Source organism: Lutzomyia longipalpis, chromosome 3 (genome assembly GCF_024334085.1).
Source record: "Lutzomyia longipalpis isolate SR_M1_2022 chromosome 3, ASM2433408v1".
Classification (NCBI taxonomy): Eukaryota; Metazoa; Arthropoda; class Insecta; order Diptera; family Psychodidae; genus Lutzomyia; species Lutzomyia longipalpis.
In genome coordinates this window covers 6,358,151-6,381,214 of record NC_074709.1, presented here as the reverse complement: position 1 = coordinate 6,381,214, position 23,064 = coordinate 6,358,151, and the positions used below count along the sequence as shown (strand labels likewise).

General features: G+C 34.0%; 2 protein-coding genes across 5 annotated transcripts in view; one reads left to right on the top strand and one right to left on the bottom strand.

Moving 5' to 3' along the window:
- The window catches only part of LOC129791656 (uncharacterized), an 84,063-nt gene that overhangs the window by 5,515 nt on the left and 55,484 nt on the right, over nt 1-23,064 (bottom strand). For all 3 annotated transcript variants that reach the window (XM_055829915.1, XM_055829917.1, XM_055829916.1), the window contains exons 9-13: nt 11,583-11,692; nt 8,582-8,796; nt 8,048-8,186; nt 5,147-5,252; nt 1,483-1,639 (exon numbers count right to left, since the gene is read on the bottom strand). In XM_055829915.1, the coding sequence (XP_055685890.1) occupies nt 1,483-1,639; nt 5,147-5,252; nt 8,048-8,186; nt 8,582-8,796; nt 11,583-11,692 (727 nt within the window). The remainder of the gene's footprint in view (nt 1-1,482; nt 1,640-5,146; nt 5,253-8,047; nt 8,187-8,581; nt 8,797-11,582; nt 11,693-23,064) is intronic.
- On the top strand, nt 14,413-22,404 carry LOC129791675 (sodium/potassium-transporting ATPase subunit beta-2-like). 2 transcript variants are annotated; one of them, XM_055829957.1, is made up of 6 exons: nt 14,413-14,766; nt 19,678-19,818; nt 19,943-20,062; nt 21,378-21,670; nt 21,746-21,914; nt 21,985-22,404. In XM_055829957.1, exons 1-6 carry the CDS (start codon nt 14,622-14,624, stop codon nt 22,086-22,088), a joined length of 972 nt encoding a protein of 323 aa, XP_055685932.1. In that variant the 5' UTR covers nt 14,413-14,621; the 3' UTR covers nt 22,089-22,404. The 2 variants fall into 2 exon arrangements, with proteins under 2 accessions (XP_055685932.1, XP_055685931.1); XM_055829956.1 differs by lacking the exon at nt 14,413-14,766 and adding an exon at nt 17,481-18,088.

Here is a 23,064-nt window from a genome sequence, read left to right as displayed (position 1 = left end):
ATGGCGAATTTGTGAGCTTTTCCGAGCTTTGATGATCTCATCTTTCTCGTGTTAAAAATCCGAATTAATCAGGAGGAGTAGCCAAGAAGAATGTTTAGGTGTATTAACACACAAAAAGTTCAGGAATTTCAGGGTTTTCACAAGATTAAATTCAGACTAAAATACTTTAAGAATAAATCAAAAAAGTATTTTCAAACGATTCAAAATATCAAAGATTAAAAAAAAACTGTCAAAGATAGACGAAAACGTTAAAAGATAAAAAAAATAAATTTTAATGATTACAAAAACATAAAACGTTAGAAATGTCAAACTTAACGAAAAAAAATGTTAGAAGAGAAATGTCAAACTTAACGAAAAAATTTCAAATGTTAGAAGAGAAATATCAAACTTAACGAAAAATTCAAACGTTAGAAGAGAAATGTCAAACTTAACTAAAAAAACTTAAAACTCAAACGGTAGAAGAGAAATGTCAAACGTAACGAAAAATGTCAAAAGGTAAGAAGAGAAATGTCAAACTTTACGAAAAAATCTAACGTTAAAAAGGAAATGTCAAACTTAACGAAAAAATGTCAAACGTCAGAAAAACTTTAACTGTTTGAAAAAAAGGTCGTGTCAATTGAAAGATATTTATTCGAATTAAGTCCATTTTCAACGTTATTAAAATATTTATTAAAAAAATGAAATCAGCCCTGACTACGCCCCTGGTACTAATATTTAGTCTTTTCAAAAATCAACAAAAATTTGCAATACAGATTCATTACAATCTCTTAAATCCAGGCTTAAGATTTAAACGAAAATTTTAAGCTTTACGCAAAGCTGTGTTTTAGAATATTTTTAACTGAAAAAAATCACGTCAAACTTCATTCATTCTTCATCATTTAAAATTGCAGTGGTACTGTGAACCAATGAAAGCTCTTTGGTTTATTCAAGTCACGTTTTTTGGCAAATTTTCATTATTTTCAAGTCCAAAAATTTAATTAGACCACCCCCTCTAGAATAAATATGAATAATTCCCCCTGAAACCATGAAAATTTTATTAATTTTTTTTGTACTCATATGAAATGCAGCAATAAATAAAAGAATTTCTGTTGCAAATAAAATTTTCCGGGTTATTGAGTAAAATGCTCGCATATTAACTCCCGCAGTTTAATTAATGCAATGGACTGTGCAATTTGCAAAATTATTTCGATGTGAATCACAAACCGCATTTTTTGTTGTTTTATTGACAATAATTTTTTTTAATGAATATTTCTGCCAATTGGGGTGTTGCAGAGCGATTTTAAATATAATTCGATTGAACCTCGAGATATGTTCTCTCGTGCAAAAAAAAAAGCTCAGTGATGTGTAATGAGAGGTCGAATGGCTTTTTATTTATTTTTTCGTGCAGCAATGTTGGGGTTAACGTGGGGTCAATGTGGGGAGGGGATTAATCAACGAGACTGTGCGAAGGAGGGGAGGGGGTGGTTGATTGTGTGAACTTACCACCGTGGAATGCTAGCTGGGCCGTTGATGACGTTGCTGTGCTGGCGTTGGCGAGGGTCCTCCCTTGGGAGCGACAAATAAATTTCGCACCTGACGGCTTTGCTCCCAGCCCAATTGAATCCTCGGGCTTGCCACCGCCACGGAACACGAGATACACCTGTCACGGAGATATTTATATACCATTAGTTGGGGATAGTGGGCAGGAAAACCTGGACTGTGTGTGTGTGTGTGTGGGTACTCGTGACATTAACACCCCAGCGCGAAAGGTTGGGCGGTATCTGGGGTGTGCTAATACACGTCAAGAAGCTTCCGCCCCTAATTATGCTGCTGTACCCACCCCCCTCCCACTCATGGCATATTTTTGGCGACGAGGCAATTTGTGGCACAACTGAGTGCCGTTGATGTCTTACTCGAAGGAAAGTTTTTGCACACTTTCCATCAACAACATGAAAAGTCTCCGCACACAATACCGTCTCGTGGAATTAATTCAACACAGTGTGTGACTAAAGTGGAAAGACATTTGCTCGCATGTTTCGTCTCATCGTGTTAACATTATTCCCAAAGAATGGCAAAAGGAACTTTTGCTCATAGAAAAGTGAATCTCCATTCAAGGATTTTTGTTGATTTCTACATGAGCAAGACTTGATGTGCAAAAGAGGCAGAAGATGAGATTGAATTGACGAAAACTTTGCTACCTACTTTCTAGTTTCTACACGACATGCTTTTTATGCTTAATATTCTTGATGAAGGTTTCATTTTAACAATGATTTCTCACAACAAAAGATATTTTATGTTGAAATATAATTGAGAATAAAATTACTAAAAGAATGAAAGTTTTCTATTCTACAATGGAAAATTTTTTCGTTTAAAACAAATTTTTTGCTGACATTTAGAATATGAAACCCCTTCATCAGACCTTCAAATCTTTTTGAAAAAATATCGTTACATTTTAGAAATTCAAAATCTTGATAAAACTAAACAAAGTTTCGACGAATTTTAGTTAGTTAACCCTTTCGTTATCTTTGAGTCATATGCAGACGCAAAAATGAAACATTTTATCTTCTTAAATTTTTATGAATTTTATTGTTTTTTTCAAATTATTGGGTAGATTCTGATAACAATCTTTTCTTTTCTAAAACCTTAAAAGTTTGTTGTAAGATTTCGGTAGATGCAGTTTTTAAATCATTTTATTGTCCTTCTATAAAAGAAAAACAAAGAATAAGTTGTTCCAGAAAACAGTCAAAAAGAACTTTAAAGAACGCTAGAAAAGTAATTTTCTTTCAGACACCCGTTTAAAAAAAGAAATAAAATGTCAAAATTTTAAAAGATTTTTTGTACTCTGGGAAAAATCTTATAACTGACGAATTGTAAGAAAAGAAAAGAAAATATTTGTAGATATCTAGAATCTACTCCTATAAATGCATTAAATTCACGCAGAAGAAGCCATAGAAAACTATATGCCTGAGAAATGTCCGATGAGAGCATCCATTGAATAAAATATTGTGATAAAAAAGCGCATGTTTCAGTAATTCTTTGATTCACGTAGACGCGAAAGTGTTAAACGTTGCAGAGAGCGTTAAAGAAACTTTACCCGGCTTTTTTTCTTTGTGAATCTTATGCTTTTTGAATCTCCAAAAGATACTTCAGATCAAAATTGTTCCACGAATGAGAAAAATTTTCATATACCGATGAATAAACTCCTTTTACAGTCATTAAAACGTTTAGAAAATTTTCTTTATTTTTCAACTATTTTTTTCCTTGTAATAAATTCTTAGAATTCTAGTTATTTACTAAACAATTTTCAGGTCACACTTGGCGAAAATTTGAGAAATTTCCCGGGAAAATATAGATACCTTAAAATGGGTTTAACCCTCCTGGCTATTCAATGCCTTAAAACTCAGCATAAAAACAAATAAATTTGAATTCTTTACAAGCTCCAAGAACGAATTTTTCCCAGAATTTTCCATACAATTGATTTTGTAAAAATTCTCAAAATATTTTGTCCAAGAAAATTTTTCCTTTTAGCATTTTTCTTTTTCAATTTCAAAATAATTTGCATTTAATTAAATTTTTCATGAGACACAACGCTCTAGTACATGAATTGAAATTTCCCTCTCGATGAATTTCTAAATATTTCATTGTAAAAAAATTTATTTAATAATGCAAGAGAGAAGAAATTAACAAAAAAAATTCACTATTGATGTTCATTTGAGTTATTTCTTTATGAAGCATTTTCCATGCTTTCCCTGCAGCTTTTTTTGCAGTGAAAATCTTTTCAATTCTGCAGAAGACTTTTATACGCATTTTCACTCAGATTGACTCTATCCTATATACTACACAGTGAATACATTAAATGGAAAATGACCATGGGAGGTGTGTAAGGGAATAAATGCTTTGCTAGTTCCCTTTAGAAAAAGAAAAAAAGAACTTTCCTCTGCAACTTTTCCATATGGACTTTGTCTTGAGTGTGCAGGGGGTTAAAAGTTGTTGGGTCTTTGTTACACAAAGCTTGGTAAATTGAAACTTGGGCGACAACACCAACATGAGCTTTGAATAATATGAAGCCAAATACGAAGCAATAAGGTCGATTTGGCATCTTTACTCCGATATCGATCAATGACCCTGTCTATACCTTTTTTTCTGCCGCCTTGAGCTGTGTAATTTGTGACCAAATATACCTCTGCAGCCGTCTGACGTGGGTGTAGTAGCCAAAAATAAAAGCTCCCCAACTGAAACGATGTGCTAATAAATATTGGCTGTGATTCATCTTCCGAGACTTTTCTAATTAATTCAATTCACTCCGCTCTGGGAGTGTTAGAAGTGAAACTTTTTCCCCTAAATTTGCACGAAATATACTCCCTCGTGACACTTTATTTCCTTCCAAAGGGTGTGTGTATCTATGTATATACAGCTAGAGAATCATGTCTCAATTTGAGGTGAATTTGCAAACTTCTCAACAATCTTTGATTCTGATTTATGATTTTGCATTTGTGCACACACTGGCTCAACATACTCAACATATCCTTCAGGATATAAAGAAATTTTTCCTTCAGGATATGTTGAGGAGAGGAAGCCACCTACACCCCCTGAATTCCCTGCAAGGACCTCCCAGGAAGGTTCTTCTGTGCGAAAAAAAAGAAATGTGAGTATTTGTTGGGGCGGACAGTGATTTATGCTTTGAAATCCAAAGACCCCATATCCGTAAAACTCACGATATCGTGAGAGAAACACTATTTTTGTACAATCTTCCGAAACTTCCCACCCACATTTCCAGCCGACAAATGAATTCGCGGCGCAAAGAGAAAATCCTCCCAGTTCACGATTAAAGGAATCAAACGACGTAGGTGGGATACCATGTGCGGCGTATTAGCCAGTCCACAGTATCCGATTTATAGGCTCCCACCACCCACATTTGCCCTCTTTTGGGCATTTCAGCAAAGAGAGAGAGAGGAGAAAAAAAAACGAAATATTTAATACAAAACGCCGGAAGTTGGTTGGCACGAGGGTGGTGCTCATTGGGGGGTACTCCAACGCTTAACTTGCGGCCTTTGTTCCCTCATCCACGGATACTTTTTTCTCCATTTTTACCCCACATAGGGAAGATTAGAGTGTGTGATTGTATTGATTTTACGATTTTAAGGAAGAAAATCTCCTTTGGACTTACCTTACTGCCAAATATTAGTGCCAACAGTAGCGTGACGGTAAGCTGAGTGTGACAGAAAAATATTATGAAGAGTAAATCAGGATTAGCTGGTGATTGTAGGAACAACCTGAAATAAATAAGCCAGATTCAGAAAAAAATAATAATACATATTGGGGCTGAAAAACATCAAGGGGTTCAGCATTAGGGGAAATGAGGGTGGTATTGGGATGAGAATTGGCTTGAGCAAGTTGCCCTTCATTGTGACATAATCCTTCTTTAATATGTTAAAAGGACTTGATAAATTCTTACAAATTTCTCTCAAATTGAAGAAATTGGATCGTCTTATAAAATGTTAAAATTTCTTTAAAAAATCAGTATCATAATAACATAGAAAATGAAAAATGTCAGTGAAATATTTTTAATTTACAATTTCTTTTTACATTTTCGAACCTAAAATTTCAACCACTGCACGAAAGACAGAACATTTTTATTGTATATGAACATAGATTCTAATTAATAAACAAAATTCAGCCTAATTCAGCGACCAAGAAACCCTCAAAATCTTTGAATTTTGTGCTGAAATTTCAAGATTTCAAGCGAATTTCAAGGGTTTCTTGGTCGCTGAATATATCTCATTACCTTATATTTCTATGTTTAAACTTTCTATGTAAAGTTATAGTATATTCGATGTCTTTATATGATAGAAATGTGAGTATGAAGAATACTTTAATCTATTACAAAAATTAAAATTAGAAAGTTTGTAAAAAATAGAAACATAAAACATAGATTGAAAACATAGAAAAGTATAAACATAGACAAAAAATAGAAAATTATTAAACAAAAATTACTTTAAATAATACTGTCAAAATTCCTAATTTTAGAGAAAAAAATTAATAGTTCATCGCTTCTATGTTTTTTTATATTTTTATAATGTACAATTTTCTACCAATACACAGCCCCTTGTGCAAAATAGCGATTTATGATGAAACTTTTTTTTTCTTCCAACATAGTATCTCCCAAATTTCCTCGTTGTGAGGCAAAAATAAGGGCAAAAAATCCCCTTTTCCCAAAAGCCCCCTTGAAAGCTGTTTTGTATTTTTTCCGTGATCAGAAAATCTAATTTGACGAGGCAAAGCTGGGCTTTATTAAATTTCCGTTTTTTTTTTGGGAAAAAGCTCACGCGGAAGGACTTTTCCTCATCAGCTTGGACAGTTTGGGTGGAAAGTCAATTAAAATGATCCCTCAAGTTGTCAATTGCGAGGCAAAGTATTATCTCACACTGAATATCTCTCCAGCACTTCCGAATGTTGTTCTTCCGGGTGGGAAAGAGGAACAGAGAGAGAGAGAGATTAGTGGATTGTTGATGGGAAAAGTTGCCCTTTCTTGCATCACCGAACAATATATGCCAAACTATTCTCTGGTAAGTTTGTGATAAACTTATGCGGTAGGAAGTTTGTGGGGGAAAGTCGTGAAATTTTCCACAAAAACCCCTTTTGGGGGCAAAGTCCTTTCCGGGGAGATGAGTCAATAAATAATTTGTTTCTAATGGGTGGGAAGGTTTTTTTTTCTTCATCAAGACAATGGATTAAAAATTTTCCTTTCTCGTGCGGGAGTTTTTTTTTTCAGCAGCAGCAGCGTAGAGAATTTAAGTGCTTCGTGCTAAATTTAGATTCTATGCATTCCGCACCCTTTGTGCAAAAAAGCTATTATATTCCCATTGAAAATTCCAAAGTCCTCGAGGCAGAGTCAACTCATTTAACTTCAACCACGAGTGTCGCATTATTTAAGTCAATAGACTCCTTCTTTCTTTGCTACGACACCTACGCCACTCACTAAAAATAAATGTACATTGCAGACTTCACACAGATTGCGACGTAGTCTACCACAAGTAGCAAAGTTTAATGACTTATTTTTGACTCAAAAGGATTTCTCGCTAAAAGTCCTCGAGCTCCGTGAAAATTGTCTATTTTCCAACCACTTAAGTGGACAGATGAGTGATCTAAAGTGCGACCAACAAGCCAAGAGCTTTAATAAAATTATAATTAACATTTTTTTTTCGTGATAAAAGCAATGAAAAATTGCATTGTTGCATTTTTGTCCCAATTTTCCTACATTAAAAAAAAAGTTGAACAGCTAAAATCCAAAAGCTCTGTCCTCTCGAAATTTTTAAATCAATTTACAAGCTGAGTTATGCTTTGCACGTTGAGATGAATAAAATGGAAATTGCACTAAATTGCACTCGATATGCTCAAATATTTTCATCCTCTAATTGCAAATGCACCATCCTGGCCCCAAAAAAAGCCCCATTTGCTTTCACCCAATTACCTAAAAAATACCCCGAAGAGTCCAATTCGTGCACTTCAATTAGAGTTATTGAGGGATATTTTTTCCCTGTGTGTGTTCAATTCTTTTATTCAATTTCCAAAGCAATATATTTTAGTATTTTGCAAAAAAACGAAAAACACAAAATATAAATTTTCCAAGAATGAAAAATGAATTTTTGATTTTTCTCCCAAATTTTTGTTTTAGTTTTAGCCAATTTACGAAAGAATATTAAATGGTGAATTTTTACGTGGAATTTATAATAATTTCAAGCACATAAATCTTCCAGGAAGCAAGCATATGGGTGTACGAAAACCTTCAAAGAAATACAAGTAAAACAATAAAAGTTTTATGAAAGCTCGCTTCCGGGAAACTTTTACCTATAAATGATAAAATATGCAATAAATTCCCGCTACAAAGAAATCCCCCCTGGAGGAATTTCCGGGAGAGATATTGTTTAGTAAAGTCATTGAGAAGATTTATTGGCTTTGTTGATTTAGTGAAAAAAATTCTTCGTGATGGAAAATAGAAGAAGCCGCGGGAGAGGGGCGGGGGGGGGGGAGACATAAAGAGGGAGAGAGTGAAAATTCATTTACTTACATGGAAACATTGAGAAAGCATGTGAGGAGGAATTCGTTGTAAATTGCCATCGAAATGAATCGGCTTTCATTAAATTCCGACGGGGCCTTCCTCACCATGATACACAGTCGAACACCCCAGGCGAGAAAGAGGACCTCCACTGTAACGAAAAAAAAAGGATCAAGCATGAAAAACTCCTGCAAAAAACATTCACAAGATGGAAATTCAAAAAAGGATTTTTGCTGCCTCCAAATTGGGAGCCTACCTGTGCTACATGGAAACTAGGTCATTAATAATTTCCTGTGGGGAAAATTGGAGAAAAAAAATCTCTGTGCCAGGAAGATACAAGGATGAAATGGAGTATCTTATAAGGCGGAGAAATGGTAAAGTAAGAGGGGATTATGCCATGAGAAAGCTCTATATAAATTCTCATAGGTATACGGCATACTACCAACAAGGAAAATCTCTCCATTTATGCTTAATTAACCCAGAAATCAGAATTAGAAAGCTTCACCGCGTGTTGAAATTGTAATTTTGTACAAAATATATACTTACTTGATGTGAATGTATGATCCCACCAGTCTGTCTTGCAGAGGAAGGCTTTCAAGTCATCAGTGGTGCGTCCCACAACTACCTTTGGTGGTGCCACAATCGTCCGGATGAGGAGGAAAGCTCCCACGGCACAACAAAGAATCCCAAGACGCTTCAGGAGGGATGCATCTGTGATTTTAACTGCTTTTGCTGACCTCACGCGAAAAATCACAGATATTCTGCAAGAAATAGGGAAGATTGCATTGGATCCATTAGAACATCATCCCCTAATCACGTTCCACGTGTAATTTCTCCCCCCATTTGTGGGTGGGAGCTTTCAAAAGCTCAGCAAATGTTGCAATTCTTCATGGTTCGCCAAGTCACGATGTGAGCATTTTATGTGACGGTACCATCTTAAAATAAACTTCCACCCAGAACGCTGGTATGAACAAACACAAAAAGGGAAGTCTTTCTTTTGCGAATATTGCAACAACATAGGAAAATCCTTAAGAAAATCTCTAGGAGAACGGAAGAAAAAATATCCCGAAATTAGTTTGTAAGAAATTTTAAATGCGCATTACAGTGAAGAATTAGTTGGTATACCACAATCGTGGCATACCAAGTATTGTAATCATCGGAAAAACCGACCCCCTCAGATCGGGCTCAAACTTGGTATGAGCACGTTTTAGACATCCCACATTACGAAAATGGTGGTGGAAAATTTTTGATCCGGCCGGCCTGCCGGCCGGCCTGCCGGCCTGGACTCCACATTTAGCCTTATAGCTCGAAAACGGTAAAAGATAGAGACTTCCGGTTTGAAGTTTTCTATAGAAATGTGGGTATAAAATTTCATTTTTTCGCATTTTCAAAATCCAAGATGGCCGCCGTCCACCATTTTGAAATAGTGTCAACCATTTCCCTTATAGCTAGAGATCTGAAATTTTAGTATGTTGTAGAACTCTGTGAGACGTTTTCATCGACAACTCATACTTGAAAATCGGTCAAGCGGTTTAGCAAATATGGCGGCCTAAAGCAAAAAGTGTTTTTTCGATATAACTCGAGAAAGGCTTGACCGATTTTGATCATCTTGGTATCAAATGAAAGGTTTCGAGAAGCTCTACAACTGACTAGAACATTCCAAGTTCCAAAAATGTCCGCAAGAGGCGCTAAATTCAAAAACAAAAATTGCCTAACTTTAAGAGGCTATATCTCCGAACATCTGTTATAGATTTCTTTTAAATTTTGATATGTTGTAGCCTGACTTAATATCTTTCACCAGTCCGAAAATGAAGAAAATCTATGTCGCCGTTTAGAAGATATGACCATTTGAAAATTTCTTGAATTTGAAAAGTTCTAAGAGCCATATCTCCTGTTTTGCTTGTCCAATTTTGCTCAATTTGGTATCAAATTAAAGGTTTTGCAAAACTCTACAACTTTCTAGAACATTGAAAACCTCAAGAACCATTCCTTGAGGACAAAAAGTGCAAAAAACTGTTTTGATCAAACAAATATCCGCCATTTTTGTTCTAGATGTTACCTTGAAAATTATTGAAATTTATGTCACTTTATAGCCTATTTTAATACCTTTCCAAAACTAGTCAATAAATTTCTGTAGGTCTTATAGAACTTCAGATATGAGCATTTTTAACTTTCATATTGATGAATTTCATAAAAAAATCAACTTTGCCTACTAATTCTGCTCACAAATTAAATTACAACACATAGACTGACCCATCCGCGTTGTGGTATACCAACTTTAATAACTGGACGCGTTATGATTGAATTTTTAAATTAAAACTTTCATGTAAAATGCTACAGAGGACAGGAGAAGAATAAAACCATTCTTAAAAATTCATAAATTATGCTTTCAAGAAGATTCTTAAAGTTGTGGGATGTTATGACATGGGTTGACCTTTTCTAGACAACAAAATTGACACTTTTAAAGGTCGTGCAGTTGATTATTAATTTTTTTATCGCATTTAGGTCTATGGGACGTCTTCATCCAAAACAATTTTATTTCTTTAACATTATTTATGGATAAAATTATTTCACAGTGATTCAAATAAAATCAAAGTAAGTGAAAATTGCGATTTCTTTTCCTTCAGAATTTATCTCAAAATGCAAATTTTTCTGCACTTTTGCAGCTATTTTAAATCCAAATTGAATCAGGAATGAAAATCAAATCAATAAGGGATGAAATTAATGATTAAAATTCAAATATTTGAGACAAACTTAATAAAAATAAAATAAATCAGAACAAAGGGATGGAAAATTTAAAATTCAGAGGCGTAGCTAGGGCCAGTGATTGAGTGTCTACACACTACCCAAAACTGCAGAAATTTTAAGTTTTTCAGCCACTGGGGAAGGCCCAGATGAGGATTGAAGGCTTTGGGAAGTAAGCGTTTTTTATTGGACGAAATATTCACTCCCTGGCGACGACCGGAAAATTGGAAAAATCACAAATTCACGACAGGAAAAAAACAGATAATTAGGGTTTTACTTCATAGGTTTAAAGAAATTATTTCGAAGCAAAAATTACTTGATGAATTTCAAGAGGAGGATTTTTAAACACAGAAATGAACGTTAATCGTTAAGCCAGGAATGTCAAAGGCTAAATATAAATTCAATTTTATGAATTTTTATTAACATCCCCCTTGAATTGATTTCTAACTACGTCCCTGTGAAAAATAAAGCTCCCTTTAGTGATATTTCCATTTGAATCCCTTTAAGATAGAAGCACGTGGTTGAGACATACTGTTCATTTAAGTGCTCCTGCTTCAATCTAAGGTTCTGTACAACATACCCAGCATAGCAGATGGCATAATAGGAAATGGTCATGAAAATTATTACATGGTTGCACAATCGTGAAAAGCTCCGAGTGCTTTTGTGTGATTTTATGGAGAGAAGAACACGAAGAATTGTCGCAATAAAATGATAAAAATCTCCCATGAGATGGTGGGTGAGATCATAAAAAAACGGCAGAAGAGAAAATTGCAAAATATCTGACCACGTTGCATGGACTTACCGCCACGTCTTGAGCATTAAAGCACCATACGTCAGGGAGAATCCAATCTCACGGAGCCAAACTCGCGCTGTGCATGTGTAGATTGATGGTGGTGGGTAGAGGACGATGGTCTGTAAATAATTCAACAACAAAAAATTCATGAAAGAGAAGAAAATGCATTTTTGATATATATTTTACATCCTATATGCTCTCTAAATAATTCCATCTGCAATTTTTCAGTCGCTATATATAATCGTCTATATATAGCGCAATGTATGTATGTAGCTGGTGAACCAATGTACGAAAAGTCTGGTAAACTTTCTCCCTATAACTCCTTTTGTTCCCACACTACTCCTCGTACGTACTGAATCTCCCCCAAACATCTCTAGCAATGTATCCGGGACAATACTTCCTGCCTGGCGTGGTGGGTGGAAGAAAGCTTGCAGTGAGAGTTGGTGGTGGCTTCGGCAGACTGGCAAAACGGATGGAGAGAATAAAAAAGCAGCATAATCTACCAAAGTGGAATACGACAGAAGTTTACAATATGCTCTGTGACCAAGTTCTCGAGCGAAGTCTCCAGGGTGACATTGTACAGACGAAGAGTTCTAAGAACCTCCAATGCTGTCGAAACACTCAAAACATATTTACAACATATGCCAAAGAGATACCCGCGCAGCAGAGACTCGCCAGAGATAGCGCATAGTCTGAGAACTTCCTCACTCAATCAATTTTCCCAGATTCTTATTTTATAAAAGATTAATTTGTCGCATTGTAACGGTCGGAAAATACATTTTCAGTGACTTTTCTCGTAATGTATAAATGCATTTCAAGGTCTCTTGCGGAGCTTTTATGTTTAAATGAAAATTCCATTTTCCATTTTTTTCTGCAAATGTATTTGTAATATAAATTTTGGGAAATTAACCAGCCTATTAATATTTATAGGGGAGGTTGTGGAGAAGTTGGGTCAATTAAATTGAATTAAAAAAAATAAGACAAGTTTCTATCAAAGCTTAAAGTTCTCGTAAATTCCTAAGGGGATATTATCTGAATGAAAATCATTGCATCTTCAGAAATATTCGGATGATTCTACAAAAACAAATCGACAGATAAACTTCTCATGGTTCTTAGTTCTAAGACGGCTCATATTGAGAAACAACATTGCCTAAAAAAGATTAAAAATTCAAACAAAAAAGTACTAAATTTTAGCTTAAACGGTGTTAAATTCAAGCAGAATAAAAAAATATTCTGGTCTTAGCTCGAGAGAAAAGCTCAGATTTAGGATGATAAGCCTTTATAGTAGGGGAACGTGACCCAATTTGGACCTCTTACGGCCTTTTTCAAACCGCTATGACATTTTTATTATTATTATTAAGATTATTTTTATTTAGATATTCGTTATTACTTAAAATTGATAAAACTTTAAATGTAAAGTTATGAAAGTAAAAAAAAACATTAACTTTGTCTCAGACATTTTTTCTCTGACTTAACGGGGAAATGCATTTTCAGGCCATTTTCGAAACCCTTGAATTTTCACCATTTTGCCACAGTTGCCCCTATTTTTTGCGCGGACTTTCTTGGGCCGAAATTGGGACAAGTTCCCCTACTGAATTTAGTTGTAAAAAGTACTAAAATTATGCGTAAACGGTATGTAATTCAAGCCCGAAAAATATAAAAATCAAGCCGAAAAAGTTATTTGGTGTGTAGCTTTAAATAGGCTCAGATTGAGAAGGAAAGCACTTAATTCATGCCTAAAAAAATACTAAATTAAAACTTATTTAGCTAATAATTTATTAAATTTAATCTAAACATCATTCGATTTTATTACCGAAAAAGCTCAGATTGAGGATCAAAAGCTTTAAAGCTGCTAAATTTAAAGCAAAATGTGCTAAATTTGAGCGAAATAAAGATTAAAGTCAAACCACAAACGTATGAAAATCAGCCAAAAATTTTCTTGTGAATGAAAATAATTTAATTTCTCATCAATATTCGGATAATTCACCTAAAAATCTCAACTAAATATTCGCCAGATAAACACCCCTTGGTCACATGTGATTGGGGCCTGGGTTTGACTAGTGAGTGGTTAGATATTTGCATAATGTCTGCGGAAGAAAATTCTTTGTCTCCTTCGCACTTGGGGGAATGTGTGTCAAGAAGCAAAATGACTAGCGCGAGATGCAGGATGTCATTCATAATGTGAGCTACATGCTTTCAATAGGTAATTTCCGTTCAACCTACGACCACGAAAAATTATACGCGACTGCCCGGCGAGTGTCTCTTATGTGCTTTATGGTCACCATTTATTCATCTAAATTGGATCACATGACGTACACCGCAGCAATCAATAGCTTTTGGAGACGTCTCGTCTCAATTGAATGGAAAGGTTGCACCCTGAAACAGGTGTTTTATGGGCAGGTATACAATAAAAGAAAATATATCAATGAATACCTATAAATACGGCCGGAAATTGCTTTTAGACGGACCCATTAGAACGATTGCAATGAAATTCAATCAGAAAACCGTCTCATTGCCATTGAGACCCTCAAAATGCAAAATTCACGTGTGTATGTGTATGTTTGGAATTAGAAGGAAAATCTTCTCTAAATTATGCGCCAAAGAGGAAAATTAGATATATATAAATTTTCCCAAGAAGGCTAAGAAAGTAATTATCTCATAATATATTCATCAGTTTATTTAACTCCGGAAAATATACTTGATTTCAGTGGAGAATTTTCAGCACAAGATGAGATGCCTCCATTGAAATCTTACACCACTAAATTGCTATTCATTAAGTCCCCCATTTACTGATTGTGCCCCACACGATCGCCACACAAGAGGGATTATGAGATCAGTCAATTGTGGCACTCCGTCGTGAACGGATTTATTTCCCGACCTTTGCTTTGCTTTCTTTTCCACTCACATTGATCCTCAACAGTGAATTCTATTTCATTCTCTTTTTCTTTGCCAAAGTGCAGTGAAGGAAAAGTTCAAAAAAAAATAAATAAAGAAAAATCTCAACAGACTGCTTTGTGTGGAAATTGTGTGCTAGAAGTTTGAGGAAAAATGCCTACGGATGCTGATGACTCAATTGATGCCTTTCAACAGTACTACCGTCGTCCTGTTCAGAAATCCAAGAAAGAGTCCTTTCTGAAATTCATTTATGATCCAAAGAAAAAATCTGTTTTTGGTCGAACAGGTCCTAGTTGGAGTAAGTATACAATCTTCATGTCTTTTTTCTTTTTAATTTTAAAATTATGATCATTTACAACGAAAAGAATCTACCTACTTATATGTAGAACAATTCATTCTGTCCCAATTTAAATGAATAAATTATTTCATTCATAATTTAAAAAAAAAACCAAAACAATTGACTTTTATGATTAATAGAACAAATTGGTATTTAATAATGTCTTGGAAGGAAATAAACTTTCTTCCGCTTATCAGTGAAATCCGCGACCTTGAACTGTTATCAAAAACTAGAGCATATCAATTTAAAACATTTGATTTGTTTGTGTAATATTTCCGTAATGCAAATGCGACAATGCCATAGATAAAGGCGAGATAAAGGTATTCATAGAGAAAAAAAATTGTTTATGCTTTATCGGAAAATTTTGAAGAAAATCTTCTCGAAATGAATGAAAGGAGCTGCATAAGTTCTGTTTGATTAAAATTCTACCAAAGAAGACATTTAAGCATAGAAAAAAAATTTCCAAGTTTTAACGAAAATATTTAAATTTAAATATTGTCAGTTGAAAAGGTATAAATGATTTATAACTCAATCTAAAGTCACGTAAATTTCAAGATCTCCTAAATGTATGCTAACCAATACATGGCGCGAAATAATCTTTTTTTCTTTGAAAATAATTTTTAAGCAAAAACAAATTTTGAGTAAGAGAAGATTAAATAAATATTAATAAAAAATTTAAGAAATTACAGCTTAAATTCCTTCTTTGTATTTTTTTTTAAGGGAAAAAGAAACTAAGGGGTTGCCAAATAGTTTTGGAAACTCGAGAGTTCTCAACGCTCAATTTTCGAGCCAATTTATAATAAAAAATAAATAAAAACTTTCTTCCATTCTCGTTATAATTGGCCAAATATTGATTTTTCATTTTGGGAAAAATTCAAATAAGAAATGAAAAATATTTGACCATCCCTTATGAAACTTTCCTTTGAGATTCATTAGAAAAATATATTTTTCAGATTCTTTTTTTCATAATGAATTATTCTAAAAATTTTTACGAAAATTTAAGGCTTAGTCGAAGCAATAGAAAAGTATTCTCTGTTGATTCATATTTTATATTTTATTCCTTTATATGCTTCAATCATGCGACTTAATTCTAATGCTCTCTGTACATTTGGTTTACAAAAAGAAAACAATAAATAGGGGAGACGGGGTTAGCTAAGTTAACCTTTTCAGGTCCGCGATCAATCTAGCAAGCTGATTGAACTAAAAATATTTTTTATGGGTTCCTTTGAGCTCAAATACGATATTTTTTAGCAAAAAATCTCAACTCAAAAATTTTCGGTCTTTCGTCCTTCCTGATCCTGTGAGCCCTTGGGGATGTCCTTTTGTGATCAGAAAATGATCAGGAATTGTAAAAACATAGTCTTGTACTAATTCGAACTCAATATTCATAAAATAACTATACAAAATGAAACATTTTCAAAATAGAGCCTTTGGGTCAGCGTATGACCCAATGGACCTGAAAGGGTAAATTTGCATAATCTTAATCTGGGGGATTCCCAAAAAGGATAGAAATTTCATCGATGTTATTCTTATAGGAATTTTCCTGCGTAATGACATTGTTTTTTTTTTTTAATTATTAAGCTTTATTTCATTGGGAAATATGACTGACATTGTTAGCCCTGGTCTCCCCTAATTATACATATTCACCCTTCCAAAAAATCTAACTTTTCACGTAAGTATATAAAAGGACACACCTTTTGTTGTATGTTCAATAGCAACCCCTATGTGGCTTCTAAATTTTTTTTTGAGGGTTAGGGAAAACTTTATAGGGTTCTTATTCTCTTCATTTTTTTTTACTATTTCTTCTTCATTTGTATGCGTAATTTTTCTTATGAATCATTCCCAAATTGCCATACACATAGAGAAAAAAAAACATTCCAGTTTGCACTACATATCTTTATGTCTTTTATGTTGCTCATCTTTGCAAATTTCGCTATGACGTTTATACTAATACAACCGCCAAAGTTTATGCTTCACTGGCTTTATGCTATAACACATTGTTCTGTTCTGAGAGATTGTTTAATTGGAGGGGAACTTGGTGAGAAGTGACCAAAGCGGAGTAGAAAGACGTAAAATGTATACTGTACAATACAAACAAATATATTAATATTATGTTTTGAAAAATCCATGAAATTCTGGAAGAAATTTTAAAGAATTTAAAATTATACTTTCTAGAATCTCTCAGTCCAAAAAGAATAACAATTTCAACGAATCAAGAAGAAAATGTAATAATGTTTAGAACCATAGAACTTAGAACACTTCTTATTGTAATTTCCACAACATTTATCTTTGAAATATTTCCTAATTTAGATATATTTCATGAAACCATACAGAGTGTGATGAATGTAGTGCAAGAAACTTTGAGGTGGGGATAGAGAGGTGAAAGTTCAAATTTTTTTCAGAGAATATTTTCATATGTATTCTCCTATGTACACGCAACGTTTATATCAGTGAGTCATTATGCTCGTGGGTGAGAATGAATGAAATTATTCCGGGCCTGTGTCAATGACTTTCTCCTCACGACATCACGGATTCGCACGTGATGACCCTTGCGTAGCGGTCAAAGGGGAGTGGGGATGGCGAAAAGGGGTAAGAGGTGTGTGTGGACCCTCTCCACGTTTGCCGTTGTGGTAGTAAAGCTTGGCGGCGTGGCATGAGGCACACATCTTCACATTCAATGGTGTTGTTTAAGCAAGTCTGGCTGAAACTATGCTTGAGAGTTGGGATTAGTGTCTCAATGATCGGCATTCAGTTTGGAATAGTTGCTCCTTTCACCGTGTTCTACCCCAAAAGTTATTATTAGACTTTTTACATAATCCCACCTGTTTGTTGGGTTTGTGATTTCGTGGAAAGAGGGAAATCACGGGGAGTAGGGCAGGTGGTTGGAAAATTCGGATCATTGCTTAAGAGTCATTCGTGCAGTGCTCAATGGACTATTTTACAATTCTCTAACAAGCACCACTTTTGGGTGGATCATCTACCTGAGGAATTTTTTTTTCAACACATTCAGTGTCTTCCTAAAGTAAAGAAAAAATATTTTTTCTTGTGAATTATTCGTGAGTGTATTAGGAAAAGAATCGTGATAGAGCGAGGAATCTCTTAATTTTTTTTTATTAACAATAAAGAAGTAAAGAAAAGATGTCCAAAGTACACGGTGGTTTCCCACAAATGGAGATGGATGAACCCTTCTACGTTCGAAGGCGTCCAGAACCCTTCAGTTTATGGCAATTTCTCTACAATTCCGATAAAGGAACCGTGATGGGACGTTCGGGAAAGTCTTGGGGTAAGTTTGAATTTCATGCGCAATCTTTGGGCGTCATGATGTTGTTGTTAGAGGTGCCCTGCCCATATCTTGAAACCAACGCGGAAAAAAAAACAATTCCAGTATTCATCTCACTCGCACTCACGCAATTCCGGGTGATTTGGGAAATTTTTAAAATTATCAATAATTTTCCCCTTTTAAAATTAAATTGAAAATTCTCTAATTTTTCCTCAGGCAAGGGCATTGTAAGGAGAAATTAAATTTATTTGTTACCATTCACCAAAGGAAATGCATTTGCTTGCAAATTTCTGTGTACGTTGGCATTATTTTGTCGACACATCGTGATGGTTTTTGTGCTAATTATAGGCCACACCATAAATTTCAAATGCAAAATATAACATGAGTCAAATCTTGGACTAAGCACATTTATATCGTGGGTATTTTTAGTGCACTTGCTTTAACCCATCTGCTGCAATTATTGCAGATCTTCTAATCTTCAGAGAATAATCAAATAGAACGCTTTTCATTCATTCGAAGAAACCTCTCTTTCTTTCCGATAGTTTTGGTCTCACACAGGTGTGTCATATATACCTGCAATAATCATCTCTGTCCCGTAGCTTACCCGACAAAGTACCTGACCCACGTTAGTCAGGTAGTATTGTCTCTCTTTGACGCCAACATTGATCGCCTCAACATTTTGTGTGCGTTCAATTTAGTTTCCAGCACGTTTCTGAACTTTGGGTTGACTCACAAAGGAGGTTATTCAGGTGTATATGGCATGAGGAAACAATTTTGCCCCACATAAACCTTTAGAGAATCAAAAATCACAGCTAAAAAGAGAATAAAAAATTGCCAAAGAAACTGATCCATTTTTCACTTGAATCACATAGAAAAGATCTGATAAAAGAAGCGCAATTTGCCTCTTTAAATGTTTCAAAACATTCAAAATAAGTTTTCTTTGCCGGTTTTTTTTCTTTTTTAATTCTCTGAAAGATAATGCTGGTCAAAGTTATTTCCTCGAATCAGGGCAACACCCATATGTACCTGAATAAACTCCTTAGAAAGATCTCATATCATCACATCAAATTCTCTCTTTCTCTGTAATATGACTCACTCAATAACAATTAATTAATGAAAGAGAGCGGCTTGAACTCGCTCCAATAAGACAGAGCATAATCTTATTACTTCCAAATTATATTAAATTGAAAATTAAATCATCTATAAAGATTTTTTTAATAATAATAATATTAAAAATACCAAACTGTTGAATTTTGCTGCAATAAATGGAAAAATGACAATTTTAAAATAAAAGTTAATTATTAATATTTTAGTCATTGTATGTACGTGCTTTTGAATAAACGAGCAGTGCTTAATGAAGCAATTAAAATGAAAATAAAATAAACTTGGCACAGATTGTGTACCATAAAATGAATACCTGCAACAATTTTTTAAAGAATGGAATTCCTCTAATCTCAAATATTGCCTTAATTAGAATTATTTTCCCGAAGTCTTTTTTTCAGATTTTCATCAAAAATCCAAAAAAAAATTCAATTTTATTGAAAAATTTTAAATTTTCTAATGAATGTGTTTTTTTTAAAATTATTTTTCAGTTAAAATTGGAATTTTCTACACTGTATTCTATGGCGTTCTGGCAGCTCTCGTGGCTATCTGCATGTGGGTCTTCTTCCAAACACTCGATCCTCGCATACCAAAATGGAAAATGAATAAATCTCTGATTGGAACAAATCCAGGTGAGAATAAATGTCTCGAGAATGACTTGCTCTGTGACATACATACATAATTGATTTACTTTCGAGTACGTTTGTTGGCCAATTGGGTCGTTGTTAATGCAAACATTTCTTTTTTCTCACACAGGACTGGGATTTAGACCACTACCACCAGAAGAGAATGTTGAGAGTACTTTAATTTGGTACAAAGGTACTGATTACGAGAACTATAACGTGTGGACGGAGGCTCTCAACGAATTCTTAGCAGGTAATTTTTTTTAATCGAAAGCTAATTAAATGTAGTTTCGATTGCAAGTGGAATTTTGTAAATTAATCCCAAGGGGGGTTTATCTGGACGAAATTATTCGGATCTTTGAAAATACTTGGATTTATTCGCTAATATTCAGATGATTTGCCAAGAAAATTCAAATATAATTCTAACACTAAAAATGTTAAATTCAAGCATAAAATTCTTAAATTAAACCGAAAAGTAGTAAATTCAAGCCGAAGAGTTATAAATTCAAGCTAAAAAGCAGTAAAATCAAGCCAAAAAGAGACTAAATTCAAGTCAATAAATATTTAGTTTTCAATCCAAAAACTGTAGGTACATATTGAAAAAAAAATCAATAAGCCTTAAAAAAGGACTAAATTCAACCGAAAGAAATAGTAAATTAATGCTAAAAATCAGTAAATTAAACCCAAAAAAAGACTTAATTCAAACTAAAAAGTTCTAAATACGTTTTTGGATTTTTTTTCGGTTTTGAGTTGTTCAGTTTTTAGCAAAAGATGTTAATGTGAAGCCAAATATTAAGATGATTCGTTTGAAAAGCCAAAATATTCGCCAGATAAACACCCCTTGATTAATCCCTTCGTCTGATCGGTATCGACGATTTCTTCACGAAAAGTATTGATTTCTCGGAGTTGAGTACCCCCCTGAAAATTAATTAATTAAATATCAAGAAGCGGAAATTAAAAATTAAAATAAAAGAAAATCTCAGTGGAAAATTCTGACAAATGTATGAAACGTTGAAAGAAGAGGATAATTCTCAAGCAACGACAAGGAAAACCACTGAAGAAATTAGGGTCGAAAGCTCTGGTTTGAACGGTCAAGCCGCTTAGAAATGTACAGCTGAATAAGCCTGACGACAACCAACTGATTAATACACGCATCGCTTTTCTTTATTTCTTTAGCTACATAGATAATGTAATTTATTAATGGATTAAGAAAGAAAATCAACAACAGCAAAATCTTATTAATCTTAACATGACCGCAAGAATAATTTCTTGTTATGCAATATATAATGCAAAATGTTTGTCTATTTATATTTTCGTTTTTGGTAGAATTGTCACAAGAATCGCTTAAAGAGTATTTGCACGATCGTGCCTAAAGAGCTTACTTGCAAATTACGTGATTTTCTCAAAATAGAAAATCCTTGTGGTGACTTAATAGCTCAATTTTATCACTCAATTATCACGATTTTGTTTTAAATTTTTCTCCTCCAATATAATTACAGCTAGAGGCTATTCTTTGGTGTGTTAATACCAAAGAATATTAAAGAAAAGACAATTTTTTTCTTTTAAAGTGTACAAAACACCTGGTTTGACACCGGGTCGTGGTCAAAATATTTACAATTGCGACTACCAACGACCACCCCCACCTGGTCAAGTGTGTGATGTGGAAATCAAGAGTTGGACTCCCTGTACACAGGAAAATAACTACAATTACCACAAAAGCTCCCCGTGTGTCTTCTTGAAGCTCAACAAAATTTACGGATGGATCCCTGAATACTACAATGATTCCCACTACCTGCCCGATGGGATGCCGCAGCAATTGAAGGATCTCGTTCGCGAGGAAGAAGTCAAAACTCCACATACAGTATGGAATTCTAACTGAGAATAATGTCTTTCTATAGAGAATTTCAAATATTTTCTTTTCTCTGTAACTCAACAGCTCAATACAATTTGGGTATCATGTGAGGGGGAGAATCCTGCCGATATTGAGAATGTGGGTCCTGTGCGGTATTATCCACGTCAGGGATTCCCAGGATACTTCTATCCGTATGAAAATTCAGAAGGATACCTAAGTCCCCTGGTTGCTGTCCACTTTGTGCGTCCAGTTCGTAAGTTCAAAAAATTCTTTTTCTTTTCTTTAAAAAAAACTTTTTCTAATAAAATATTTTTACCTTAAAGGTGGCATCATTATAAATATTGAATGCAAAGCATGGGCTAAGAATATTCACCATGATCGTAAGGAGAGAATAGGATCGGTTCATTTTGAATTGATGATCGACTAACACCCTCCGTGTTCTACAAAAAAAAAATTGAAATTTATAGTAAAAAGAAAATACTTTTTTTTTGAATCTCTTTCAGCACACCGTGACAACAAATTACACATTTTTAAAAAAAAAATTAAATAAAATGTAAACAAAATAATTTTATTTTGTAAAATAGATATCAATCGAGTTTGTAAGTTTTATTGTGGACAAAAAAGACAAAATTTAGGAAAAACTCAATAAATGTAATTTTAAGACAACTAGCCATATATTGTAATTATTTTTTTCTTTTAATGCAGATCTGTTTTAGATTTGAATAAAAAAATTTGACAGTGTATTTGTGACTAAAAGCTCTCGAGTGAAATCTCCGGGGTGACATTGCACAGACAAAGGAGCTCCAAGAACATTCTTCAATGCTGGTGAAACACTCAAAACATATTTTTATAATATGTCAAAGAGATACCCGCTCAGCAGAGACTCGCCAGAGATATCTAAGCATAGTCTGAGAACTTCTTCACTCAATCAACTTTTTCCGATTCTTGTTTTATAAAAAAAGATTAATTTTTCGCATTGTAACGGCCGGAAAATACATTTTCAGTGATTTTCCTCAAAATTTTGTTTTTCTTTTTGTCCCATAAATGCATTTGGAGGTCTCTTGTGGAGCTTTTGCGTTTAAATAAAAAGAGCTTTTTTCAGGAGAAGAAAAACTCTTTATAGTTGTCGGAAAACTTCTAAATTATAGCCAAAAAATTAGTTAAAGTAGAGCGGGGCAAAAAAAAGTCACTTCAGGGTTTGGAAAAAGCTCAAAATATCATATTTGCGAGTTAGATAGAACAAAATGATCTGAGAAAGAGTTGAGCTATTTCGCTTTATCTATTTGGAATATATGATATTTTAAGCTTTTTTTTTAAACCGTAAAGTGACTTTTTTTACCCCGCTAGCCACTACTTATAATTTTTTTTACCAAGAAATGAATGAAGATAATCAGATAATTCCA

What these genes read in the sequence shown, in the direction of transcription:
- LOC129791675 (XM_055829957.1), top strand. Translation starts at nt 14,622, where the DNA reads ATGCCTACGGATGCTGATGACTCAATTGATGCCTTTCAACAGTACTAC. An exon ending in TCTGATTGGAACAAATCCAG is followed by an intron (nt 19,819 to 19,942) that starts GTGAGAATAAAT and finishes TTTCTCACACAG; the next exon opens with GACTGGGATTTAGACCACTA. An exon ending in CCACTTTGTGCGTCCAGTTC is followed by an intron (nt 21,915 to 21,984) that starts GTAAGTTCAAAA and finishes TTTACCTTAAAG; the next exon opens with GTGGCATCATTATAAATATT.